This window comes from Scardinius erythrophthalmus (assembly GCF_964197995.2).
Source record: "Scardinius erythrophthalmus genome assembly, chromosome: 19".
In the NCBI taxonomy this organism is placed as follows: domain Eukaryota; kingdom Metazoa; phylum Chordata; class Actinopteri; order Cypriniformes; family Leuciscidae; genus Scardinius; species Scardinius erythrophthalmus.
This window is the reverse complement of record NC_138239.1, coordinates 13,591,655-13,619,401: the sequence shown is the minus strand read 5'-3', so window position 1 is coordinate 13,619,401 and position 27,747 is coordinate 13,591,655. Positions and strand designations below refer to the sequence as shown.

Sequence of the window (27,747 nt, the reverse complement as noted above, 5' to 3'; positions counted from 1 at the left end):
CACCTCCGGGATGGTCTCCGTGTTAGGAGCCACCGGACAATCAGTTGAAGAGGCCCTTTTCTCCTCCTCCGTCTCCGGACCACTGGAGTTGAGACCACCGGAACTGGGACCACCGGACTCAGGACCCCCGGACTCGGGACCACCGAAACTGGGACCACCGACTCGGGACCACTGGAACTGGGACCACCGGGCTCGGGACCACCAACACTGGGACCACCGGAACAGTTACGGAGGGAACCTTCTCCTCCTCCTGTGTTTCGAGACCACCGGAACTGGGACCACCGGAACTGGGACCACCGGAATAGTCACAGAGGAGGTCTTCCTTCTCCTCCTCCGTTTCCGGACCACCGGACCACCTCCTCCGATCTGATCACCGTCTGACATGGTGCTCTCCTCCTCCAAAGTCCTTTGAACGCATCTGGAGAAATACTCAAATAGGGAAATGGAGTTTCCCTTATCCTCCTCTGGAGAAAAAATCTCGCTCCGCTGAATCCACATATGGCTGGTTCGTTCTGTCACGGAACACTAAACGAGAGACGAGGATTCAAGTGCAGAGGAGATTTAATAAACAAACACAGACGAAGTACAAAAACTCAGAACTCAGGTATCCAACAGACAGGAACATCAAGGACCGGTAACTCGGACAACGAACCAGCACAAGACTACAAACACAAGGAGGCTAAATAGGGGAACAAACAAAGGAGGGTAACGAGACAGACAGGTGGGACAAATTAACCAATAATCACATAACAAGATGGGAGGGGCTAGACAATAGACAGGAGAGCACATGGCACAAAACAACAAACACCCATGTGCAGCACAAGACAGGACAGACATGTGACACGGAGGTCTTACGGGCTTGGAACGACATGAGGGTGAGTCATTAATGACATAATTTTCATTTTTGGGTGAACTAACCCTTTAATGCGAAGATGCATTTACTCATCTCACTTGCACAAAAACTGATTGGGTATTCCTCAAAATGAATCGAAGTAAATTTCGAATGTGTAATTAAATGTTTAATTACACAAATATACACTTTATTAACCAATGTCTTTGTTGCTGACCTTTGATGATCCAACTCAACCATACGAATAAGCAAAAATGACTTTAGATAAACATCACATTTCTGTTTCATTTTTTTTTTTTTGCTGAAATAAGTGTTGAACTTTCTTTTCCTGCATTCTATCTTCAGCGATCCAGAATGGCAGCACAGCTGAAAGGTTTGTTTGAGCTGTGCCCTCTACTGTACAGGCGTGAATTTACATTTCCTCCAGCCTGAGGCTTATTTGTTGCTGTTTTTTTGTTGTTAAAAAACAAACAAGCAAGCCCAGGCCAGATGAGAAAAGTGATGAAAAAAGTAACGTAATGCATTACTTTCCATAAAAAGTAATTAGTTCCTTTTTAGGGAGTAACGCAATATTGTGATGCATTACCTTTAAAAGTAACTTTACCCAACACTGTATATTACCCTGTACTTTAAGGTACTTTTGATCATCTTTAAATGAATAAGTTTTAACTGGCACACACTGGGAAACCTGCTGTGGCATACTGTAAGCAACTCTTACCAGCCTTAGTAAATAAATAAATAAAAAAAGACAAGAAATCAAAACAAAAACAAAACACAAAACAAAACAAAACAAAACATTAAAAAAATAAATTCACATATGGCCCCGCCATATGTGAATTTATTTTTTTTAATGTTTTGTTTTGTTTTGTGTTTTGTTTTTGTTTTGATTTCTTGTCTTTTTTTATGGCGGGGCAGCTTGCTGCTTTAAGGAACATTGCAGAGAGCTATGCTATCAGGAAGAGAAGACAAACAAAAAAGCCATTAAACAAGCCTTTTTTCTTTCTTAACTGTAGCCATAACCTTATGGAAATGTGCTTTTGTTTTCATCATCTTTTTCATCTTCTCTCCACACATGATAATATCCATACCGCTCTGTGATTTGCCTTCCTTTGCTTTTTGCCCATCTCTTTTGTGTTCTGCAAATCTCTTGTCACATATGTAAGACGTGGAGAATGACATAATTACGGTTTGCGAGGGTCTCTCTCCTCTCCTCTGCCCCCTCCCTGATGAGGAAGCTAATTGATAATGAAGGCCCCGGACGACTTAAAGCTGACAGACCTTAGTATCTGATTAGGAATTCATGAAATGTGACAAGGATTCCTTTTTTAAAGTACAGACAGAGACTCGTTTGGTGGTTACTGTGTGCCTTTACAACACAAAATATTATTCATGATTACATTCCTTTTGGAGGGTTGGGGGATGGGGAAACAGCTTTGCTATAACAAATGCATTAGTATTATATTACAAAGGGTGTCATTGCTGTCCACCGTTAATCCCTCATGGAGAGAAATAACTGGAATTCATATTGGGCAGCAGCAGCAGTGGGTAAGCCATCGGTTGCAGCACTTGTCATATTTCAATCAAGGCTTAAGCCAGCAACCGATTCCTGTGCCCAGCCCCCACGAACCACCAGAGAAAGAATTAATGAATTAGCTATTGATTAAATTCCACTCGAGCAAATCTAGCGTGGCAAATAAATGAACTGTTTGGGGCATGTGTAGGCCACGGCCAGCCATGTCGGGCCAATCGATCAGTAGTTAGTATTCTATTGGGAGAGAAGTACAACACACTGGTGATATGACATGAGCGTGGGAGACAGCACTGTAGAAAATGTGTGAATTATGGCTTACTATGGCACACAGAGCCCTTGTCCCTTCAAAAACACAATTTTACAGCATTTACACTGTTACACTGTGGTATGTGTAAGATTTTCTTATATTGTGTACAGTGTACCAGGTCTTCACTGGATGCAACCGATTTCAAGCTGTTGAAGATGCACTTCATCTCAGAACATTCAATGCAAGACAACAGTAACAGGTGAAAGCTATATATCCTACTTTATTTTCCAGTGGAAATAAAATAAAATAAAATAATTGTTGTGTAAATGTTGTATAAACAGAGGTTTCAGCGTTTGAGGGGACAAATGTCAAATGCTGACAAAAAACAAGACCATTGGGAACAATTTGCACAGTCCACTTTACAGTCAGCAATATATAATATAAGGATGCGCAATGCTACATGTAAACATATCATCCAATCAGTGACACTGACACCGCAAATATGTAAATAAGGATGTCAATACAGGGTTTAGGAATGTACAGTGTAAAACGTTAGCTTATGAATACCCTGGATTAATTGTAAACCCTAAAAAATTATGAGCAGTGTTAAACGTGAAGCAAAGGGAGATATTTTCTTTTAAAGAAATTGCTTTTTAAGGACTACAACAAACGGCTGATAGGGACTACTCAAGCTTCCTCCCCGGTTACTCACATCACAAACCCTAACATTTACATAAACCCTGCCCCGGGAATGTGATTTATAGATTATCATGACAGAATATGCTAATCAATGACTAGAAGATAATTACACATTAGATACCTAAATTCATTAACTAACCATTCAGAAATGTCCTGTTGCATTCTACATATTGTTACTTTTTTAACATTGTTTAAACATAAAAGGCTAAACGTTTTGAAATTTTCAGTGCATGTCTGTGTGAGGAGGTAATTGAAGCTCCGCCCCCTGTGCTGGGAGCAGCAGCTCATTTGCATTTAAAGGGACAGACACAAAAACGGTGCGTTTTTGCTCACCCTCAAAAAGTGACAATTTTAACATGCTATATAAAAATATCTGTGGGGTATTTTGAGCTAAAACTTCACATACACACTCTGGGGACATCAAATACTTATTTTACATCTTGTGAAAAGGGCATTATACCACCCCTTTAACTACTAATTCAAGTATAAAAAGCCCTTCTGTGTCTGCTTGACTGACTCACCTCGAGCTGAGCACCTGAATCTGAGGTTTGCTGATTTGGGCTGGTGTGTCCTCCACCGTGGTCACCTTAGTGCTGTTACTCTTCACACATGCGTACACGGTACACACCTCCACCTAAACACAGAGTATAGCAGTCCAACTGTACAGGTTAAATAAAAAACATGAAAAGGAATCTAAAAGTCTGAGACCACTAACAAATTGTTAAATTGAAAATGAACATAAATTTAATTAGACAAACATTGCAGAAACATAAATATTAATTCAAAATGTAAAATCCTTATTATATGGCACCACTTTTCTCTATTTATTTTAAGTCGTCATGAAATAATTTTTTTTTACCCTATTTACTTTTTCATCACACATTACTAGTCTTGTGGTGAACAACAAAACATTTTTTGTTGTGGTAATCTTTAATCAAAATCAGAAAATTTGCTTCCACTCTGGAATGCCATTTCTTCTCTGATGAAGTCAGTTTCATAGCTCGGGTTGAATATTTTTTTACCCATTTTTAAATCATAAAACCTTCAGATCATAGATTTTCAATGTGGTCTCAGACCCCAATGTATAATATACAGTAAATAAAAAACAATGGTAACACTTTACAATCAGGTTTCATTTGTTAACATTAGTTAATGTATTAATTAACATGAACTAACCATGAGCAATACATTTGTTACTGTATTTGTTAATCTTTGTTAATGTTAAAGGTGCATTAAGCAACTTTTTTTATGTTAAAAATACCCGTTTTCTAACCCATACATGCTTAAACAATTGCCTGATGGGCTGAATGAGCCCTTCTCTGATCACTGAAATTGTCTCTATAATCCTGTAAAGTAAAATAAATAAGAGGGATTCGGGCCGGAATTTTAGACTGGGCGTGACGTCATGCGCGTTCACGGCACGCTCACCTGGCTATGTCTGGCAGGTTTGTGTATTCGCCGCCATTCTCCGTAGAAGATGGATTCTAAGAGACCGGCTTGTAGTTCATTTCAAACACCAACGCAAACTCCACGTAAGATAAAAAAAAGAAAACTTTTGTCCGTGAGCGTGCACACTTCTGGTTGCAGTTTCGCTTGCCGCCAGAGGGGGCATAGTTCTGCAAAAACTCAGAGACTTGCGCAATGCACCTTTAATTAATAAAAATACAGCTGTTCATTGTTTGTTCATGTTACAGTGCATTAACTAATGTTAACAAATACAACTTTTGATTTGAATAATGTATTAGTAAATGTTGAAATGAACATTAACAAAGATTAATAAATGCTGTAGAAGTGCAGTTCATTATAAGCTCATGTTAACTAATGTAGTTAACAAATGTTAACATATGAAACCTCATAGTAAAGTGTTATCAAAACGATGTAATTCTGCGTTTAGATACAGAAGGCCAGACCTGAATACTGTGTACGGTGAACGGCAAGAGTCCTCCCACTTCCAGTGATCCGGATCCATTGCTAGTGGACTCATAGAGGCGGCCATCCAAATAGACAGAGTACAGTGTGACTGCTCCGTTTGGAACAAGAGGAGCTGCCCATAGCACCCTCACTGCTGTGCTATTTAGGGTCACCACCTCTGGAGGAAAGACCCCCTCGGGTTCTGCAACACAGAGAGAAAGCCACAGTAAATCACCCAAAAGAGCTCAGCGGACTATAGTAGACTACTGACATAACCCCAGTGCTTTTGAAAAGCTCAAGATTTGTCTCTTTAACCTCTGCCCAAACACAAGACGACGCTTGGGGAAAGCTTGAGGTCCTCATGAAGTCTGCAGTAGTCTCCGAAAGAGTAATACAATGACACCAACAATATCTACAGAAAAAGACCTGAAGGAAAAGCAGTTTTTCATTCTTTTCTCTTTTTTTTCAGACTAAAATCGTGCAAGTGCTAGCATCAACACACAGCATATTCTACCCTTAATAGTCTCTGAAATGGCTTTGGGCTGCACTTTTCTTTCTGCCTTAGAAAAAGACATGAGAGAGACAGAGAGAAAAGGATAAAAAAAGACTGAGGCATTTTCTTAAAGCTGATCTGTGTAGTTTTTATTTTTTTGGCAACATTTTTACAAGTCTTTTTTCAGTCTTTTTGTGGGAGACTTGGAGCTTTGTAACTTTTGCAGATCTTACACATGCACAAACAGCTACCCAAAATATGAAAACGCATCATATGAACTAAGAATGAACAATACTTTTACAGCATTTATTAATCTTTTTTAATTCAACATTTAGTACAAAAACAAATGAACGACTGCATTTTTATTAACTAACATTAACAAAGATTAATAAATAATGTAACAACTGCATTTCTCATTGTTATTTCATGTTAATTAATGCATTAACTAATGTTAACAAATGAGACCTTATTGTAAAGTGTTTTTTTAATGTTAAATCATTTCTTCTATCCCAGCTTAAAGTGTTCAAAACTACAGTATAGTCAATTCAAGTCATAGAAATCACCTAGGAAGTATAAATACGTATAAATAATTTACACTAACATTCAAAAGTTTAGAAAGTTATTTTTTTTTTGTATTTTTATGTTTTTGAAAGAAGTCTCTTGTGCTCAACAAGACTGCATTTATTTGATCAAAAATACAGTAAAAAATATTTTACATTATTAAAATTTAAAGGTACACCATGTAACTTTTGTAACTACTTTGCAGCAGTTACTAAAATAGTCAGAATATAACTTATTATAGGCGTACCGTAGTGATTTAGGATAAGACAAAAACAAGGACTGGAAGATGGATTCATGATGTACTCGCTCATTATATACATTTTTAACAAAAAGTTACATAGTGTACCTTTAAAATAGCTGTTTTCTATTTTATTATTATTCCTGTGATGTCAAAAACTGAATTTTCAGCAGACGCTACTCCGGTCTTCAAAGTCACATGATTTTTCAGAAATCATTTATATAATGTTATAAGTGTGTGGGTATATCACACATGTATATCAAACACATATGTTCCTAAGTTGTCTGGTTCAAAAAGAACCAATAATAATGCAGGAGTACATGCGTCCATTTGATGTGTGTTCCTGAGCGCACTCATGTGTATAAATAATGTAATTTTATATGTACATCAGGGAACGCTGACAGCAATACATCAGGGAGGTCTGGCAGAATGAGAAAAAGCTGAGTGTCACTCTTTCACTTTCCCTCTTGCTTTTGGGGGTTCCTGCAGATGGTTTGTGGGCAAATTGAATCAGTCCTGGAGAAGCGCGCAGGGATTGAAGTACTGCACCGGGGGCAGAGGGGGTTAACTGGGCCAGTCTGGGGGATTCTTTCTACAGCTCGCACCATTTTCGCCTTCTTTTTCTTTTTTCCCCACTCTGTTTTTTTGCAAGCTCTTCCTTTCCCATGACAAATCACACTAACTTACAAAAGAAGACCAGAGAGCCTATTTTCCAGCTTGATGTGACTCTAGTAAACAGCTATTGTGACAACTTTGTAAGGCTCTTCTGAAAGAATGTAAAAAGGGAATGATTGATAAAGCTTTTTTTCTGAGGCGAGTGAAGTTAGTTTGTGAAAGAGAGCTGAAAGACATGAGTGTAGTGCTAATGACAGCTGAGAGATCAAATATCTCAGCAGCGGCTTTGAACAAGCCATTGGTTGACATGATGGGATGGGGAATGAATTCAATACAGAGCAGGGGTCCTGACACTTACATACTCTCCAAAGAAAATGACTGCGGTTCTTACTCAAAGCCTCAAAAAGTCTCTCTTTAGGAGATATCCTTCTATCACAAAGGTCAACGTGAAGAGACCCCATCTGAGATATCTTCTAGTTAAGGTAAAGCACTTCTACTTTTACAGCAGGTCTTACTGAAGGTTTATGAGGGACAGATAAATGTTTTGATATCGACAACTAACAGCCAACTGAACACCTTCGGCCATTCATTAATGGACGGCATGTCACTCAAAATGATGCTCGAATAACATGTTAAGAGGTCATTCACACAGAATATGATTTTGTGTATAAAAACACAATAATATATGGAATAAAAAATGGCAAGGTCTAAAGGTGTGTTTTTTTTTTACTTTTAATTTGAGTTTTTAGAGCACTGTGTCATGCACAAGATGCTGCAAAAGGTACAAGTCTTGAGCGAAATGGTCAAAAGTCTATCTAGTGCATGTTTATTTTGGAAAAGCAGCACAGTGAAATGCAAAAAAAAAAATAATTCTGTGAACGGGCCCTAAAATTTGGTGCAAGCTACTTAAAGTAGTAACCAACTAAAACAAAGCTACTGAAATATATCAAATGATCTCTCAAATACTATAATTTTTTTTATTAAGAGCAGAGCAGTAATTATCTACCAATAAAAGATCTAAATAAAGAGATAAAGTTTGAACAATCTGGTCATTTGCAGGAACTGTTTGAGCTAATCAACTTCCCAACGCACCATGTGAGACAGAGGACAGTTTAGGAGAGAACATTTGGTTATTGGCTCGATTATTGACTTAAATAGAAACTATCTGCTGGAAAAAGTAGCTTATTACTGAAAAGGCTATACTGTTTAGACACAGCTGAACTACTGTAGAGTTCCTGAAAAATGCTTAGTGCTTCCTTGTTACTCGCCATCACTGAACAAAAGAGCAATTATGAGACATACTTGGATGTGACCAATATCAGTGCTCTCCTGAAGCGTCTCTTTCCATATAATTTCTGCTGCTGCATTATTAATGCAAGACTTCGCATGGAAAACCTCGCCTCCATTCCAGTTTTTAATTAGCAGGCTCTTAACATATACACTATCATGTAGCATAATATAATCTTTAAGTTCAACTGCTTTTAATAAGCTGCTCTTTAGGCTGTAAAATATTGAAGCTACCACAGGAAGTTCTTTGGTAAATGACCTGTACCCTTTACTTAGGAGCAAATGATCTTCTAATGTTTTTAATTATACTGATAGGTGGGAGCGAAAGAGGTCCAGATATGTTACGGAAAGCCAGTTGTTTAGATTCTGGTGTGTAAGGCAAAGGCACAAATGAATGTGTATGCGTATGTGAGAAGTTTGCTGAGCTTTCATCTGTTTCCTGTGCTATCAGTGGATCAGTACATTAACTGTGTGAGAGAAGGACAGTTTAATGACTATTGATCATAGCACAGAGGTCAAGATATCAACATTTTGGAAAAGGCAAATTCTTCTGCAGCTTGTGAGGTTTTCCTTTCGAGTACAGAGGGAAAATATTCAATCAATCAGTTCTTCTTCTCATCCGTTTTTTATCTCCATGAGCAGGGGCTGCTGGAGTGATATGAGAGAGGCAGGCTGACAGAAATCACAGGAACATTTGAAGTGTTGACAGGAAAACCATAATTAACCAATATCTTCAATCCAAATTCCATCCATTTAAGCATATAGAGATGGTTGCGGTCTAGTAAAGTCCATATTTCAGCTGAAACCTTAAATATAATATAAGACACTCTTTAAACTTTCACATTACTTGCATAGGTTTAGATGCAGAAAGCAAGATCCCACATATAAACACCACCTGGTCTTTTTGCTCTAGAATGTGCCAAATAGAAAAACATAGTATAGTTTTGTGTGATTTGAGCTAAATAGGTCAAATTTGTGATACCATCATACTGAAATGTATAGTAGCGTTTAAAAAATTATAATAATGATACTTTTCTTCAGCAAAGATGCATTAAATTGATCAAAAGTGACAGCAAAGACATTTATAATGTTACAAAAGACTTATATTTCAAATAAATGCTGTTCTATCTATAGCTTTCTATACAACAAATCCTGGAATTTTTTTGTCATGGTTTCTGCAGAAATATTACGCAGCACAACCGTTTTCAACAGATTATAATAGGAAATGTTTTTTGAGCACCAAATCAGCATATTAGAATGATTTCTGAAGGATCATGTGACACTGGAGACTGCAGTAATGGCTCCTGAAAATACATCTTTGTCATCACAGGAATAAATTACATTTTCAAATATATTACAATAAAAATAAATATAATATAAAATTTGTAATAATATTTAACAATAGTTTAGTTTTTACTGTATGTTTAATCAAATAAATGCAGCCTTGGTGAGCATATGTGATATTTAAAAAAATCTTACCAACCCCAAACTTTTGAATGGTAGTGTAAGCTTGGCAAATGGTTTTGGAGATATCGACTCCATTCAAATAATAGGAAGTGTACTTGTATGACTAGAAAATAGTTCTCAGTGGGGTGTTACCATGGCCTCCAGGTAAACAATCTCCCCAATAAGGACTTGCTTTAAATCTCAACACATATTCAAAGGATAAATAATAATAGTATGAATGGTATGAACAGCATACATGTAATGCTTTGGTTTAGGCTAAAGATCAATCAAACATTAGATTTCTAAAATATACTACCAATCTGGGGGCCTGTGGCTTGGCAGTCAAAATAGATGTGCGTAACAAACATCAATGTAGCACATACTCACCTCCATCTGTAGTAGTGCAGCTGACCTCAGGGCTGGTTATGTTGTGGGCACCGTTGGACACAGTCAAGCGGAGCTTGTACGCCGTGCTGGGCTGCAGGTCAGAGATTACCACAGAGGTCACAGCGGGGTCAAGTGTAAGAGTTTGCCTGTGCTGGCTGGACAGAACCATAAGGATGTAGTCCTCCACCCTTCCCTGCAAATCTTGCAGAGCTGGGAACAAAAAATATAGTAAAAGACAGGACACACTAAAGGTCAATCTCGAAAACCAAGTTCTCTAAACACAGATTCTTTCCAGAAATGTATTTTCGGTCAAGGGCCAGGATAAGTTTAATAATGTAGAGAATCTAGACTCTTACTGGGGGTGGACCAGTTGACCAGGATTGCCGTATGATTGAGAACTTGGATGGATATGTTGGTGGGGGTGAGGGGTTGCCCAGCCAGTGTGACCCCTGCGGCGACCTCCCCTGAAGCATAGCCAATGTCATTGTGAACCAGAAGTTTGTATTCGTACCATGTGTACCTGCAGCACATTTAAAAACATTACTCACAAGAACATATTCATTATTATGGAATCTTGCCTTTGTAATATATACAACTTATAGTGTACTTATTTATAGAATTATAATGTACATGTAAAATAACTACATAAAAAATTTATTATATATATATATATATAGGATATATATAAAGATGCTTTAATTAATACATTTATTAGTATAATGACTATTTTACATATATTTATCCAAACAAAAGTGTGGGGTCAGTAAGATTCTTTTATGTTTTTGAAAGAAGTCTCTTATGCTCAATTGTTAATTTATTTGATTTTGTTACTGACCCCAAATGGTAATTTATATATACTATATGTAACAAAAGCGTGAGGCTCTATAATATCTAATTGCGATACTGTAGTTGTGATAACATAAAAGTTGTGATATCGCTGCAAGTATTTAAATATGTTACACAAATTCAAGCACAGAGTTAATCATTTACAAGGACTGAAAACATTTAAATGAAGTCAGACATGAATCTAAACGATAGAACCTGTGATACAAGGGAAACAACTGGGGGTTTTGTGTTGGAGTCTTTCAGCGTACACACAAGGAGTGCCAGAGAAAGATTAGCTGAAAACAATTTAATTCTATGGAATATTTGCTCAAAGTATCTTTGAACAGCATTAAAAAGATGGCATCGGTGCACAAAAACAGTTTTGTACACACAAGCAAAGTTTGCATTAAAGCTAATTTCAGTAATCTCACCTGCTAAGGCCTTTATCTTCATGAAACAATTTGGTTCCTGCGTAAACATTGTACCACAGATTCAAATCTTCAGGGGGACGTGAGGCCAGGGGCTGCTGGGTTTTCCGTCTCAACAGCTCAAATCTGAGGGCAGCGGAAACAGCCAGATAATCAGAGCCCGCTCCACTCCCACAATCCTCTTGCCATTTCACCCGCACCGCTGTTTCACTGCGTTTGTGCTTTTGTCTTTTCTCTCTCTCTCTCTTTCTTTCTCTCCCTCAACAGTAATGCTAATTTTGCCTGTAATCAGGAGAGCTCAGCTTAATGTGCGCTTTATAAGCCTAGTTAAACAAACACAGCAGCAGCGGGAAAAGTAGTCATGAATTTTAATCATCCGCCGTGAACAGACCTTTATTTACCACCTAATCAGCTCAAAAACAGACTAAAATATACAGCGAGAAAGAACAAGAACTTTTACGTTGTGCTTCGTTCTTCACAACCTAGGGAGACACTTGCTGTCCTCATTTAATTGGGAGATTTATGGATTATTCTCAAAAGATATTAGGAATTGCTTTACCATATGAAATGCTCACAATTATGATTACAATTGATTGAACTTTGAAGAACATAAACATTCATTTTAACACACATTTTACAACCATATATACAGTATATACTTCAAATAATAATAATTATTATTATTATTATATTTGAAGTATATAGATATGGTTGTAAAATAAATAAATAGATTTCACTTTGAAGAATGTAAACATCCAGTTTATAATTTTATAACCATATCTATCTACATCAAATAAAATAATAATAATAACATCAATGGTCAACTGGATAAATTGGATAACTTGTTATTATTATTCTTAATACTACGGGGATGCTGAATGCTTGAATCTGATTAGTTGATGCATGTTCGCAATTATTTTCAGGGAAACACACAGCTTAAGCAGTTCCAGGCAGGTCTTGACCGTGTCTTGACTTGTCTTACAGTTCCATATCACTTAGCCAAATGATTTCAGTTATTTCATAGGTCCTTACAGCCTATAACAGCAACAGAACCAAAATCCGCAATGGCACTGACCAAGCAAATAAATATTGTTAACAAAAGGATAAAAGCGACAAATTATTTCCATGTTTTTTCGCCACAAAATTACATTTTATAATGTATTATGTATTTATTACTTATAATGGAAAAGCACATACTCTCTTTACTCCCGCTCCCTCTCCCACTCAAACACACACACATACAGTACAGACACACACTCGCAAAGAAACGTGTTGTCAGCGCTGCTGTGACGATTTTATCAGTAAAACAGTTTAACAACTTAAAAGCTACATGACATTTCTCACTAGGTAATAACGGGGCTGTTCTTGGAGCAGATAAAATTACAGTTTTGCTATTAGACGCTGCTGCCAAACACTGTTGAGAGACACACAGATTCAGGTAATTCATACACGCTTAATCTCTCTCTCTCTCTCTCTCTCTCTCTCTCTCTCTCTCTCTCTCTCTCTCTCTCTCTCTCTCTCTCTAATAACTGCATTATTAACTGCATTACTCTGCTATTAATGGCTTAAGCCTCCGTTACTAGCTCTGAAATGACATTTTGGAATGGAATGGAGGGTTGACATTAGATGCATAAGAAATTATTCCTACACACAAGATCGTTTTAAGGACAAAAACCTGACAAATGTCTTGAAATACATTATCTGAACAAAGTTTTAAAGTGTGGTAACTGTAGTATAAGCGGAATAATTGAACTATTAAAAAAAAAATGCACACCCGAGGTGGTAATGTATTATTTTATATCTCGGGTGTGCATTATGTTTATAGTCAATGGCCCAATTATTCCTTACATAATAAATAAATAAATACATTTTACTTTAAAGAACGTAAACATGCATTTTAACAAACATTTCACAACCATATCTATATACTTACAATATAATAATCATTATAACAACAACAACATTAATTATTATTTTTATAAATCACTATTCTAATTAATAATTTTATTATAAATTGATAAAATAAATACATTTAGTAGTAAATTATAATCGTCACAGTTGTAACGCTACTTAAATGTGCGTCAAGAAACTAAGATGTAGTACAACGATTAAACATCTATCGGTTACCTTATGTTGGGGCCGTTCGGCCTTGATGGGAATTGCCATGAAACAGCCAGGAAAGACTCACTGATGGCTACTACCGACAGGGATGGAAGGCCTTGTGGGATTGTGGGTAATGTGGTAACCAGTGTTGGAAGGCTTTCAGTGCATCCTCCGGCATGACCTCCCCCTCCTGAGCAGGCGAGGATAGTGATGCTGTAGTTGGTGTAGGGCAGAAGGCTGGTGACGGTACGGTTGAGTACGGATGTATTGGTGTGCGAGATGTGTGGATCAGGCATGCGGATCTCGTACCGCTCAATTTCTCCATTGGGTATGAGTGGAGCGGTCCATGTAACCTGCAGTGAAACACGGGATACATTTGAACTTGTTAGTATCTGAAGAATTTGACATCACAGTATAACAGTTCTTGTGGTCATGTAGTTATAAACTAAAATGGTTTCACAAGAGTGTCTGAGGCTCCAGAGAAGGGCCGGAGTCCAGCGCAATATCACAACACATCATCTCAGGCTTTTAGATCGATGAGTTTGTGGAACCGACGTCATGTGATGAAGCGAAGGCACCCTGACTTTGACCCAAGACAGAATATTCCTTTCATTACATTTAAAAAGGGCCTCAGCCCCTGGAGATCATAATGAAATCCTAATGGAATTGCAGGAAACTGTGCTTGTTGCTGCATACTGTATCGGGTGCAGCATTTGGCGGATGCATTAAACATATTGCGCATGTCTGGGGGTGAAATTAAATGAAAGAAGTGGTAGAAACGAGATGAAATGGTAGATTGGATAAATGTTATTGCTAGGATTAGTTATGAAAAGAAAAGTTAGAATAATGGAAATTGAAATGTAAGCAGAAGTGAAGGAAGATTTAGAAAGTGCTTTTATTCCAACCTAATTTGAAAAGTGCCCCTATTATGCTTTTTCAAATATTCCCTTTCATGCAGTGTGTAATATAGCTGTCTGTTAATGTAAACGGTCTGCGGTCAGTTGTAAAGTCGAAAGTGCGCGATAAAAAAAGTGATCATCTCTTAAAAGAAAGAATCGACTCTAAATGCATCCTTGCCGAATAAAAGTATTTTTTCAAAACTTTTAGACATTAGTAAAAGGACACACATTTTAAAAATGCGTTTTAAAAACGCATACTGTCTGAGTAGGTGCGAATTTGAAAGTACATTCTATATAGTATGAAAATGGGTAGTATGAATGAATTTCGGACAAACTACATCCGCCATGTTGTTACTGTCACATGACCACCAGTTACGTCACTTCACAAATCCTCTCCCATGGCTTTATGGGATAGTAAAGTGTCCATCAAACACACACTCTAGAATCTCAGCGAATTTAATAGGTCACCCGGGTACTGTATTGCCTACTGTTTTTGAATACTTACTACTCTTTTGGGGAACTGTTTTTTTTTGTATACTATGTACAGTTATACTCTACTCTATAGAGAAGTATTTGATTTCGGATACAATTTCTTTGGTCCAAAACCTAGCGAGCCACCTACTGGCACAGGCTCGATCCCGACACAGAGCCTGAAACAAATGGGTGGAAGAATGGGAAGTGGTCGAAAGTGGACCAGCTCAAAACGTTTTAGACCCCATTTACATTAGTATTTAGCGTTGTCCACTTGTGATCCAATCGACCAAAACTCATCTTAATACCAGGTGTAAACAGGGCCAAAAAGTATTGTTAAAAGTAGTTTAGTGTAAATTTGTTATGTATTGGTATGCTTATTAATAGTATCATGCCTGTTAGCTTAGCAACATGCCAACGTTGTTGATGAGTCTCCTAAGCAGAGTGCAATTTGCTATGTAGCGCGTTAAAACAGATCCATGATGGTTAATATGTTGCCTTAGAAGTTAGTAGCTGCCTATGTAGGTAGTAAGCACCATGGCCATGGCAGTTCATAGTTTTGGAAATGAACAAATTAATCTGCTCTTCTTATGGCTAAAAGAGTTTTATGTATCTCTGTATTCATTTTGAAGTAGTCTCAATTTTTTTTGTAATTATTTAAAAAAACACACAACACAAAATGTAAAAAATAAATAAATAAATTCATCAACACTTGCTAACACAGAGTTTGTCATGAGCACCACGGAGACTGCTAGCATCTCAACAGGAATTCAATATAGCATATGCTAATGCGAACAGTTGTTTTTTTGGCTTTTACATGTAGACGAGTTCTCATCCAGTTACACACAATTGCAGCAGTTAACAAATTAATGAAATAATAATGGTATTACAATACACTAAACCCGGGGTTAGGGGAAAATGAATAATTCAAGCAAGTTTATGCAAATGCTGCCTTTGTTTGAAGTGGTAAGCATTTCTGTCCATGTTTCTTGGCACTAGCACACAACAAATAACAAAGAGAAAGAGAGGGTGTATTTACACACAGCAGGATCTAAGCTGCAAAGCTTGTTTGGTTACATTAACGCCCCTTAAATCCAACTTGTAAACCAGCCAAAAGACTGCAAGCTACCTAGCCCTCTTGAGTATCATGTCTGTTGAATTACAGGGATGTCTACGCTGAGGGTTTCAGTTTGCTTTGAAACACTTAAATCTACTTTGCCAACGTGTTAATAAGGTCTTGCTTGCTTTACATTTCTTACCGACACTAAATAAACAAGAATAATATTTAAAACGTCAGGTGAACAAGGGCACATTCATGAGGGGTTCAAACAATAATCTGACAGTCTTAATTGGCTCTTCCTTAGTAATCAGCTCTGGAATGACCTGGAAACCATGTGTATCAATGTTCTCATGCCATGAGAGTGTCATTGGAATAATGATGGATGCTCTAGGTGTGGCATTAATGGGAAGAAATACAGTAGCTTCTCACTAACAATCACAGCAAAGGCCTCATTTGCACCTCATTGGTGAAAAGGCGGCATGAGGCACTACAGCCTGCCGACAGGAGGGTGGGACAGGATTGAGATGCACTTCACACACAAAGAAATATGCACACTCTCATAAGCATGTTTGGATTGTGTTCTTTTAAACTTTAAAAGCATTAAAAATTTCATTTTTTGATACACTACCGTTTTGTGGTCGGTAAGATTTAAAAAATGTTGTTGAAAGAAGTCTCTTATGCTCACCAAGGCTGCATTTAATTGATCAAAGTAAAACCAGTAATACTGTGAAATTTTATTACTTTAATGTGCTTTAATATATTTTAAAATATTAATAGTAATTTATTCCTTTCATACATTTTTTCTTTTCAGAATTATTTAATGAATAGACAGTAAAAAAAAAACATTATTAATTTGAAAGGAAATTTAGCTGATTATGGTTTCAACAATTTTCTAATTGGAAACTTTGTAATGGGACCTTAAATGTTAAATGTTACACAATAATCAGTATTTTTGTAAAATATTTGTAACATTTATGCAAAATTATTGAATGTCGAATTGTGCATAAAAAAAGTGAGTCAGTTGTGAATTCAGTAACGGCTCTGAACAATTCACTGACTGAGTGAAACTGATGCAAACTGCACATTTTTAAGCAAGTTTGAGATTGTTTTATTAATATTTTAAATATTACAATTATCATTGTACCTTTTTATTCTTTTCAACCATTTTAGCCCTTAAGTACAACGTAAACAAACTCTCTATATACCTGTACTGACGCTGGATCCAAAACCAGCACGTGAGGCGGCTGCAGGCCTGCAGGTCTCGAAGGTCTGGTGGTCACTTTCTTCCACTCACTGCTATTGGATCCACCCAGCCTTGTGTGTGCCACAATGCGGTACTCGTAAGAGCTCCAGGGGCTGAGCGCGGCCGAGCTGTCTAGGTAAGTGAGAGTCTGGTTGGCCTGCAAGGTGGCCACAGTAGAGATTTGCTGTGTGCCAGTGGCTTTCCTCTCCACGGTGTAGCCGTCCAGCTCTCCGTTGACATGATGTGGTGGCGTCCAAGACAAGACCACCGAGGTGGGTGTGTCGGAGTAAAGCTGCGGGGCTGGGACATCTTCTGGAGGGGCTGGAGGGGTGCGTATGGTGTGGGACTCAGCAGATTGAGCACAGCCGGCTGCTGTGCAGGCCTCCACCTGTATGGTGTACTGCTGATAGGGTGCAAGCTGAGAAACAGTGTGGCTGGTGCTGTTCCCTGGCACACTAGCAGTTAGCTGGTGATTTTGGTAGATATTATAATGGGTGATGATGCCGTTGGGCTGAGATGGAGGAGACCAGGAGACAGAAGCACTTCTAGACTGGATGTCAGAAAGTACAGGTGGGTCAACCGATCCAGGTCCTGAAGAAAGAAGACAGTAATAAGAACTATTCAATCTGAATAAAATACACATGCACAGGAAGTAGAAGTAAATAACAAAAAAATCATTACTTTTCTTATTTTTTAAACATGATCTAAAATGTATGTATTGAAGTAATACGAACCCCTTTATTTATGGATACTTTCTTTTTGTAAAATGCAATAAAATCAAGAATCTGGGATCTGTTAATTCTCTTGAGCCTTTACTTAGCTGACAAATTTACAAAGTTAACAAACTTAATTGTATTTTTTGATTTTTTACATTTTGATGGCTACAACAGTCCAAAAACGTTGAGGCAAAATAAAAGTGAAAAGATCATAGAGTATGTAATATCCATCTATGAATTATATTCACTAATAAGATTGCAATTAATTTAGCCTTTAAATGATTTGAACCAAAGGACTGATGAGTCTGGTTGATCTCCATGATCTAGAGAGAAGCAGCTCCACTCTGACAGCGCAGCATTGAGACTGACAGCACAAGGACATCGTCTGATTGGAGCAACCTGATACCCTGGATTAAAATGTAGAACAGGGGATTTGCAAATCAGCTCATTTGCCAAAGAGGACGGAGTCAGTCGCTGCATATCACAAGCAAATATGAAATTATATTTATGGATTTATTCGTTGGGGTTTTGTGGTTGAGGGATATCAGCCATGTGTGAGGCGAGCCTCTGAAGGGTCTGTAGTGAATTGAAGGAAATCACTTTAGTTTCCTGCCTGGTCATTTCTCTGAGTGGTTACAACAACAGCTGCCATGGCAGCACTAACATCAAGAAATCGTTCATGCATCTTCATGCCCGGACAGCTCGGGTCATTTTCATAATCACACATTCACACGCACACATGACAACATCCTCTGTTAGGGTTCTGTCACTTCGGTCTGTTTATTCTTGGTTTGGTGACAGAGCTCTGACAATCCTTCTGTCTTGTTGTTGTGAGTGTGCGGTTACGATTTCACTCGGATTCCACGCACTATCTGTCTACCTGAGTGTGGTGTTCGGATCCCGGCACTTTGGTTTAGATTTGTTTCGGTTCTGTGTCGGGATTATGACATTTATGCTCTGTATGTTTGTCTTCTGTTGTGAGCCCATGGGATGAGCATTTCCTCATTCTCCATGTGCTCTGTGAGCGTGCGGTTTTGAGTTTGCTCAGGCTGAACGCTCTTCTGTCTGTGTGTGTTGTGGTGTTCTGTGTTGCATCCGGCTTGTGTTTTTCAGTGGCTGCATGCTTTCATGTTGTCATGTTTTGTGTGAACATGGCTTTTGAGTGTTCTCATTAGCTGCGTGTTCGTGTCTTGTTATGTTTGAGCACATAGCTTCTGATTGTGTTCGCTGGCCATGTGCTCGTGTCTTTGTCATGTTTGGTGTGATTGTCTACTATCCATTGTCTTAACCCCACCAATCTTGTTATCTGATTTTTGGTTCATTTGTCCCACCTGTCCTCCCTCTTTACCTGCCTTGTTTGCTCCACATTTATTCTCCTTGTGTTTTCAGTTCTGTGCTAGTTTGTCATCTTATGTTTCCTGTTGTACTCCTCATGTCCTGCATTGCCAAACCTTGTCCTGCCTTGCCAGTCCTATTGCCGGTCTGTTTTCCCCCTACAGGGTAGTTTTTGTTTGGTTTGTTTTATTTTATGATTGATAAAGCCCATCTCTCTGCATCACTGAGTCCTCGCCTCACCCCTTCATCCAACCCTGACATCCTCATGCACTCCATCCCTCTCTCATATCTGATGGTTGGTGCCAGTCTCTCCTCAGCTATGACTGGTATGAAACAGACTAAAACACTTTTGTTTTGAACTTAATGTCAATGAAACAGAATATAAGTTGATTTTTAAAGGAATCTTCACAAGACATGATGTATAGAGTACTTGCAAACCCAAAACCCTAAAGGGAAAGTCAACCCAAAAATAGAAATTCTGTCATCATTTACTAACCCTCATGTTCTATACCTTTTTTATTTTCAAGAACGCTGGAGTCTAAACAACATCGGACCCCACTGACTTTCATTGTATATAACAGGCAAGTTTGCAAGCAAGTTTTGTTTGTAGGCAAGTTTGGTCCTAGAGAGCCGCCGTCCTGCAGAGTTTAGCCCCAACCCTGAAAAAAAAAAACTCACCTATGTATGCTAAACTCTGCAGGAAAGCGGCTCTCTAGGACCAAACTTGCCTACCCCTGGTATAGACACACACAAAAAAAAAACTTTCTTCTTTTGTGCTGATGCATTCTAAGCATCTTGACAATGGCAAATGCAGCATTTCATTTAAACACAACTGAGGCCTATAAAACCTAAGATTACATGAACACCTTCTTTTGCTGCTTTGCAAGCACTGGCATTTCCTTCAGGAAATGCAAATCGAGAAAATACTATTTTGATGATTTGTCTTTATTTGCTATGTGGAGCATTGCTATTGGGTTTCAGAATAATGCTGATCCAAAATGTCACATTGGTTTATTGCACTATTTGTGCTCATTTTGTGAGGCCCGATATATGGATGCAGACTTACATTACAGTAATTTCTTATACCATTTTTCTGACAGAACTGTTAAGAAATCCCAGAAAAAAAGAAAAAAACTGAAGAATGATAAGTAAAAGAGTTCGAATATTTGGTAAAAAGAAAGCAGTTACAGGGGGAATATATGAGATGTGGTAATTGAAGTGAAGTTGTTTTGTTGAATTTTAAGCGTCTCCTGTCTGCTCGGGAGCCTGGGCTGTCTGATTGATATTTGGGGCCCTATGAAAGCTCATTTGAAGGTAATGTTTTCCTCCTCCATTTACATCCCACGGTAGCACGGTAATGGCGTACCGGCAAGGGCGTGTGGATCAAGGTGACTGGCTCTCTCTCAGCCGTGCTGAGCTGCTGATGTCTCCCCACAGATGGCCCACTTTCCACCTCCCATCACCATCACCTCCCAACTGACTCACTATGTATAGAGGAGACGTAACTGGCTACATGTACTCTTTCTCTCCCCAAAGCTAAGAGGCCACCACAACAGGCATCAAGGTAATGACTTAAAAAAAAAAAACTAATAATGAAAAATAAAGAGACATGACAGAGAGGAAGCACACAGATGGAGCAAATTCACTTCACAGTTGTACTACTTTTGAATGTTATTTAAGTGCAAAATCCTGCGTCTAATTCACTAACCACCAACAATTCCCTTAACCAGGTGCAAAATGCACTAAAACAGCTCTGCGATGTAAATTAGACTCATTTGTGTACACTGCAGTTTAAAAGTTGTTTTTTTTTGTTTTTTTTTGGAAAGAAATTAATACCTTTATTCAGCAAGGATGTAAAGACATTTATAACGCTATAAAATAAGTGCTGTTCTTTTGAACTTTCTATTCATCAAGGAATCCTAAAAAAAAATCCATTGTTTCTACAAAAATACTAAACATCACAACTATTTTGAAAAAAAAAAAAAATAATAATAATAAGAAGAAGAAATGCAAATCAGACAGTATAAAAGCACATCTTGTAGGTGCAAATAAACAGCACGATATAGTCTCACTACTGTTTTATAAACCCAAGTGTGTTCAATAAGTAGTACAAGTAAATGCACTGCATTATCTAAATAAACTGACCTTTTTAAAAATATAACCGCTTTATCATAATAACTCAGATCACGAAATGATGTCGAGAAATAAAAGGGTTTAATTCCCATTAGTCATTCCTAACCCTAACTCAAGCCTCCTCCATTTGCGCTTCACACAGCCGGCCGCTGCTTATGATTCCGGCCCGGATTTCTCCATTCATCTAGTAGCTGTTATTTTTGGGGGTAATTTTTTACTGTGTCTGTGAAGGGGCCCTGCCGATTCCGCTCCCTTTCCCTCCTGATAAATAAACAATGCACAGATCTGACCTTTGGGTTAACAGGTTTTTATGCTTGCTCCACTCAGCACTCTAACTGATTCAATTACCACAAAGGTTCAGGAGCGTCCATGAATACTGAAAAAGCTCACGGCCGCCGCCACCGCCACCGCAAAACGCCCGCATAGGTGCTCGCCGGCAAATCCAATGTGGCTCTCAGGAGAAATTCCTTAATTGTAAATAATTTTACCACATGAGACAATCAAGTCACCTTGAACGTGAACCACCCCTCCTTACTTCATCCCCCGGCCTGCCTTCCTTCCTTCCTTCCTCGGCTCAGCTGCCCGGTCTTTCACTCTGCAGAGGCAAAGTGTTATTTAAGCTTTACTGGTCTGCGTTAAATTCCGCAATTTGAAGGGCTGTTAAGTTTTTCAATTGAAATTTCATTTAAGATGCAGGTGCTTTTGATTTTATTGATGCTTTACTGCTCTCAGGGTACAAGCAAGAACACAGTGCAATAACAGCAGTCGGCCTCAATCAGGCATCGGCAACAGCTGTAATCTCAGGACATTTGGAATACTTAGAGAGGCCTTTCCTAGGCCACTATAAATCGCTACAGCAGAAGGGAAAACAAGAGCGCGGGCCGCCAAGCCTTAAATCACATTTATAAGGATTTGGTTAGCATAATAATAACACAATCAAGTGACAAGGCAAGGAGGGGGGGACCGGGGAACGTGAAGGAAAGAGAGGATTATTTTTAGCATTGCAGAGGTCCTTGTGACAATATGATCGCTTTGAAGGTTAGCGTGGCTGATGTCAACTAGGACGGATGTCGGTGTGCTACTTTCAAGAAGCTGTTTAGCGAAAAGAAGATTGAAAGGAAAATGACAAAAATTCTTTCTGAAAGATTTCTTTTAGTTTTGAACTTGATGAAGTGTACACTATTGTACAGTAAGTTACTTATTTCAAGGTGATCTGCACAGCTGTGGTTGCTCTACCCACAACATTTTATGACTACACATGGGGTGAAAATTAATATCAAGATGAAATAATAATAAAGGTTGGGGATGACTCTATGTAAAGTCACCCAATTTAAGAAATTCAAACATACTGTGTAAGGTTTCCGTGCTCACATTAATTACTGTTTAAAAAATGACCCATATTACTGTAGAAAGAGTGATGTTAATCTGAAATAAATATCTTAAAATCTTGGGAAAGAACATAAATTAAAAGTTGGACTGTATATATACTTTTAATACATCAGATTTAATAGAAAAAAAGTCCCCTACAATTGTCCCTCTAAACCCTTTTATGTATATGTCATTCCATGCACACAAACCCATGCGCTTTAGCACAGGCAGAGAAGACAGAGAAAAGAGCTCTTCTACATGCCAAAGTTTATGTTCACAGAACCGCCTGTCAAGTCAAAGGGGTAAAAATTCATGGATGGAATTACATTAAAAAGATGGTTATAAAATCTTAATGGAATGATAAAAAGGAGAGGAATGAGGGCCTTTTGAATACTTAAAATGCTCATACATCTTCACTAAGGAGATTTCTAGTAGTTTTCTGACATACTGCAGCACAAAAAGACCAAAACAGACAGACCTAAGAGTTCCCACAGCTCCATCAGTAAGGCTCATGCACTCGACAAACCAGAAACTTATAATATACCGGATAAAATTTGGCATTATCATTAAAGGGATGGTTCACCCTAAAATGAAAATTAAGTCATAATTTACTTACTCTGGTGTTGTTCTAATGCAGTATGCCATTCTTTCTATTTTGGACCACAAAAAAAAAAAAAATAAATAAATAAAATTCCCTCGCGATTAATCGCTGCCCGGCAGTAATTATTTTACAAAAATCCTAACCTTGGTTTCACAACGTGTGCGTTCATGAGACTATCAGTGCCGCAGTTCACTCCAACTCGCCCAGAAAAAGCACACAAGATGTGAGAAATCAACATGAACAAAAACGCAGCATGAAAAACAATGCCTAGAAATCCCCAAAAAGTAGTCTGAAAAGAGTTGAGTTGAATATTACTGAACCGGAACTCAGTTTGTCAGATGACAGTCAGAATGACAGATGTGAATGCGATAACTGAATGCGATAACAACTTCTTGTGACGAGCACGACAAATATATATTTACCTATTTAAATCCCAGAAGAGTGTTGACAATACATTTCTGCGCTACTTCATATTTCTGTGCGTGCGATCTGCACGTGATGCATTCATTTGTCATTTTAGCTGTTGGAAACGGAGCGTAAAAGTGGACAAAGATTTCTTATCCTGTTGCGCCATAAGTTGACTATTCTGTGCAACCCATAGAACTATTACAGTTATTTACTTTTATACTAAAAACAACCAAAGCTGTGGTAACAGAACATCAATGTTAAATCCAAATAAGATGGCAAAAGATAATTCAAATATTTAAATGTATTAATGAGACACTGTTTGTGATCTTATATAGGGCAGCTCATGCACACAGGCTATAGTGCTGCTGTGAACATTTCACACAGAAGTGGAGAAATCCCTCTAGAGGGGATTTCTAAATTAGAGATGAAGATGTGCGGGCCGACTGGGACCCTATCAAAGAAGAAAAAGCTAAAGAAAATATGACATACGTTTCTCTCCTCCTATTTCACCTTGCCCATCCTCTCCTCTTCCTTTATCATGCGGCCGGACACATTATTTTGAAGAATCTCCTCATTCTTTCCTACTGTTAATTTAGTGCGGCTTTGCCGGGTACTATTTCATGTTGATGGGGCGGCTGATGATATGTGTGAGAGTGTTTATTAGCAGTGCCAGGAGCCACTAAAACTCGCGCTTTCCCCATAATCCTGCCGCAGAGAGCCGAATATGCCGCATCGAGGCTCTTCACAGCTCATTTCGGAAAAGAAATAAAGGGCTTTTCTCTTTAACAATAACAATCATTTCTCTCCTTCTTAGTAATGCCCACCTGTTCTCAAAGTCATCACCCCTGCCTCAAAGAAAGAGATGAGTAAATAGAGCTAGAGTGAAGGGCTCATTTCTGCTGCCAGATACATGCAGATGGAAAGTGAGGAGGAGGATGGTTTTGATTTATATAGCACGCTGATCAGGATTTGACATGTCGCTTACTTGGGATTAGGGTGACTTTTAGAAGAGCTGCTAATATGGTGCATGCTGGGTCATCGCAGGTTTGGAATATGGAAGAGTATATACATAAATGTGTTTCAGTATTGCAATGTCCAACAAAATAAAGTACTAACTACACATTTAGCCTTCATGTTTCCAATTTCTGTTTTATACGTGAATACTGTATCAACAAACATCGCTGCCCTAAAAAGTATTGCATATTGATATTTTAAGAAAATATATTGAATAAATATATGTATTTAAATGTGTTCATAATATTTATTAAATTATAATAAATACATATTTGAATAAAATTAATTTAAATACATGTTTGCACAAATATTTACATACTGGGGTTTTTAAGTTACATTTAAAAATGATTTTCAATTACTTAAATGCTCCAAAGTAACTAACTTAAAAATCTCAAATACTTTTATTTAAATATTATAGGTGTATATACTACAGCCATTAAATACTATAGTTATATATTTATTTATTTATTTATTATTTATTATTTAATAAAATAATATATGAAATATATTTGAAGAGTTCAGATGCAAAAGTTTCTAAGTGCCATCTGAAATTTTCTTATAGAATGATCATTTTTATCAAGCTCGTATATTTAAGTTTAGTAATTTCACTTAAATGACAATTAATAGGTAATTTTCATTGCCATTTAAGTGAAATTACTGAATTTAAATATACAAGCTTGATATAAATGATCATTCTAGAAGAAAATTTCAGATGGCACTTAGAGGCTTTTGCATCTGAACTCTTCATTTACTTAAATGTCTAAATATTTTTAGGACCAAGAACAATCCAACATATATTGAGTTTTAAAGGGGTCATATTATGGTTCTAAAAAGAACATCATTTTGTGTGTTTGGTTTAATGCAATGTGTTTACGCGGTTTTAGGTTAAAAAAAGTAATTATTTGACACATACTGTACATTATTGTTGCTCCTCTATGCCCCGCCTTTCTGAAACGCGTAGATTCTTTCAAAGCTCATCGTTCTAAAAAGCACGGTGTGCTCTGATTGGTCAGCAATCCAGTGCATTGTGATTGGCCCAAAAACCTTAAGCGTGTAAAACTGTCATTTTCACTTTTGCCAGCGCGACTGGACCAGATCGTATCAGATTGGTAAGGTTTATTTCATTAGGGACATAATTACTGATTATAATGACTTTACTGTCTTTTTACGCGTAGAGTCGCTACAGGGGAGAGAACACTATGTAAACATAAAACCATGTCTGCATTTGAGATCGTAGAGACGACATACAAGCGTTACTCTATACTGCTCAAAACTCGCATTTGAATAGTCAGTAGCAAGTTCTTAAAATATGAAAACATACTTACAGGCTGTGTCCGTGAGTCAGAAGCAACAGAATGTACTTGCAAAGATGGAATTACCCTACTGTTTTTTAATTGTGTCCTCTTTTGGAAGGCCAAACTAAGTTATTTGGCTTTCGCAGTGAAAAACACAGCGTCTCCAAGCCATGGCGGCGCCAGCAGCAACAATAGTACAGCGAGAATAAAAGTTACGCCTTCTTTTTTTGCGTATAAATTTGGGTGGTTTATGAAACTCTTTTATAAAGAATATCTCTTTTGGTTTGACACTTTGAGCTTTGTAACTCAGCAGATCTTATATTTGCACTAACAGCTAAATAACACACTAAAGAAAAAGGAAAACAAGAAATCACATCATGACCCCTTTAACTAAAAACAGATGGCAAATATATGTATATTTCTCACTGATATCACTGTCACACTGACACTTTAGAGTACTTTATACAGTGATCACATATATCATAGATTAGGATATCCTTACACAATCTTTTTTTTATCCAAAGCCACATAATCAAAGCATAAAAACAATATAAAAAAGAGTTGATCCATCCATCCAACCAAAAGCTGTTTTCATTAAACCCAGTTTAAACTACTACACATATTCTTGAGTGGTCAACAACGTATCTGATGCAGTATATTCAAGGCATGGCAATTTATGACATCCTCTTTGAGAACGATGCAACCTATGAAAGTTATGCTAAGCATCCATAAAGAATGCTAATTGCAAAGTGCAAGATCAAGTATACAGCCACATGGTGCAACACAAGTAGACCAAAGCAGAATCCAAGACAAGATACTGAACAAAAAGTCTCAATGAGGCTGTGAATGTTACTCAGCTCACGTAGTTCTGCCCTCAGATGGAGGGAAAACTCTTCCCAAAAGCAGAAGTTGTGAAGTGCTGCAGGGCATTGTGGGGAGGGGGGGGGGGGGGGTTTCTCTAAGCATGATAATGAAGAGGTGATGGTCCATAATACAGTGCAATCTGAGTGTATGCAAATACTGGCTCAGTAATTATAATGTATGTGCTAATAGGCTGAAGTATAATTAATTTATAACTTAGCAGAGAGTGTCTGTTATGATCCTTAATATGATTCTATTACAGTAATCAGTCCAAAATGACACCGGCAAGGTCATGTGAAAGAGGCGTACCTTTAACTAGAGATCTCTGCCCACTGGCCCTCTCTCTCTCAACACCTGCTCTTTTCTGTTGGACAAGCGTCACAGAGGAACCGCCTGACATGTGGTTAAACACAACACACTCTTTGTGTGCTTAATGATTTTCTGTTGTGTTTGTGAACATTGTGTGTGTGTGTGTCAGTTGTGGAACTCACTGTCTTGCGCAGTAAAAAGAGAGACCCATGGGCTGCTGGTTTCTCCGTGGCTGTTGGACACCAGCAGTCTGAAATGATACTCTGTAAAGGGTTCCAGCTCCTTCACCATGTGACTAAAGACGGTGGTCTCATTGTCCATTAACCTGAAGACAGAAATAAATGTACATGCGGAAACGCGTTACTCTAAACTTAACAGCGTTACATGGCAAAAAATGATTAGTTGACATCCAG

General features: G+C 37.9%; 1 protein-coding gene across 1 annotated transcript in view; it reads right to left on the bottom strand.

Moving 5' to 3' along the window:
* ush2a (Usher syndrome 2A (autosomal recessive, mild)) overlaps positions 1 to 27,747 on the bottom strand; it is a gene marked incomplete at both ends in the record, with an annotated part of 211,764 nt that overhangs the window by 52,822 nt on the left and 131,195 nt on the right. The window contains 9 exons of the mRNA XM_081394329.1: positions 2,701 to 2,723; positions 3,849 to 3,961; positions 5,238 to 5,440; positions 10,266 to 10,475; positions 10,622 to 10,785; positions 11,522 to 11,644; positions 13,646 to 13,974; positions 17,257 to 17,885; positions 27,517 to 27,659. Coding sequence (XP_081250455.1) covers positions 2,701 to 2,723; positions 3,849 to 3,961; positions 5,238 to 5,440; positions 10,266 to 10,475; positions 10,622 to 10,785; positions 11,522 to 11,644; positions 13,646 to 13,974; positions 17,257 to 17,885; positions 27,517 to 27,659 — 1,937 coding nt within the window. The remainder of the gene's footprint in view (positions 1 to 2,700; positions 2,724 to 3,848; positions 3,962 to 5,237; positions 5,441 to 10,265; positions 10,476 to 10,621; positions 10,786 to 11,521; positions 11,645 to 13,645; positions 13,975 to 17,256; positions 17,886 to 27,516; positions 27,660 to 27,747) is intronic.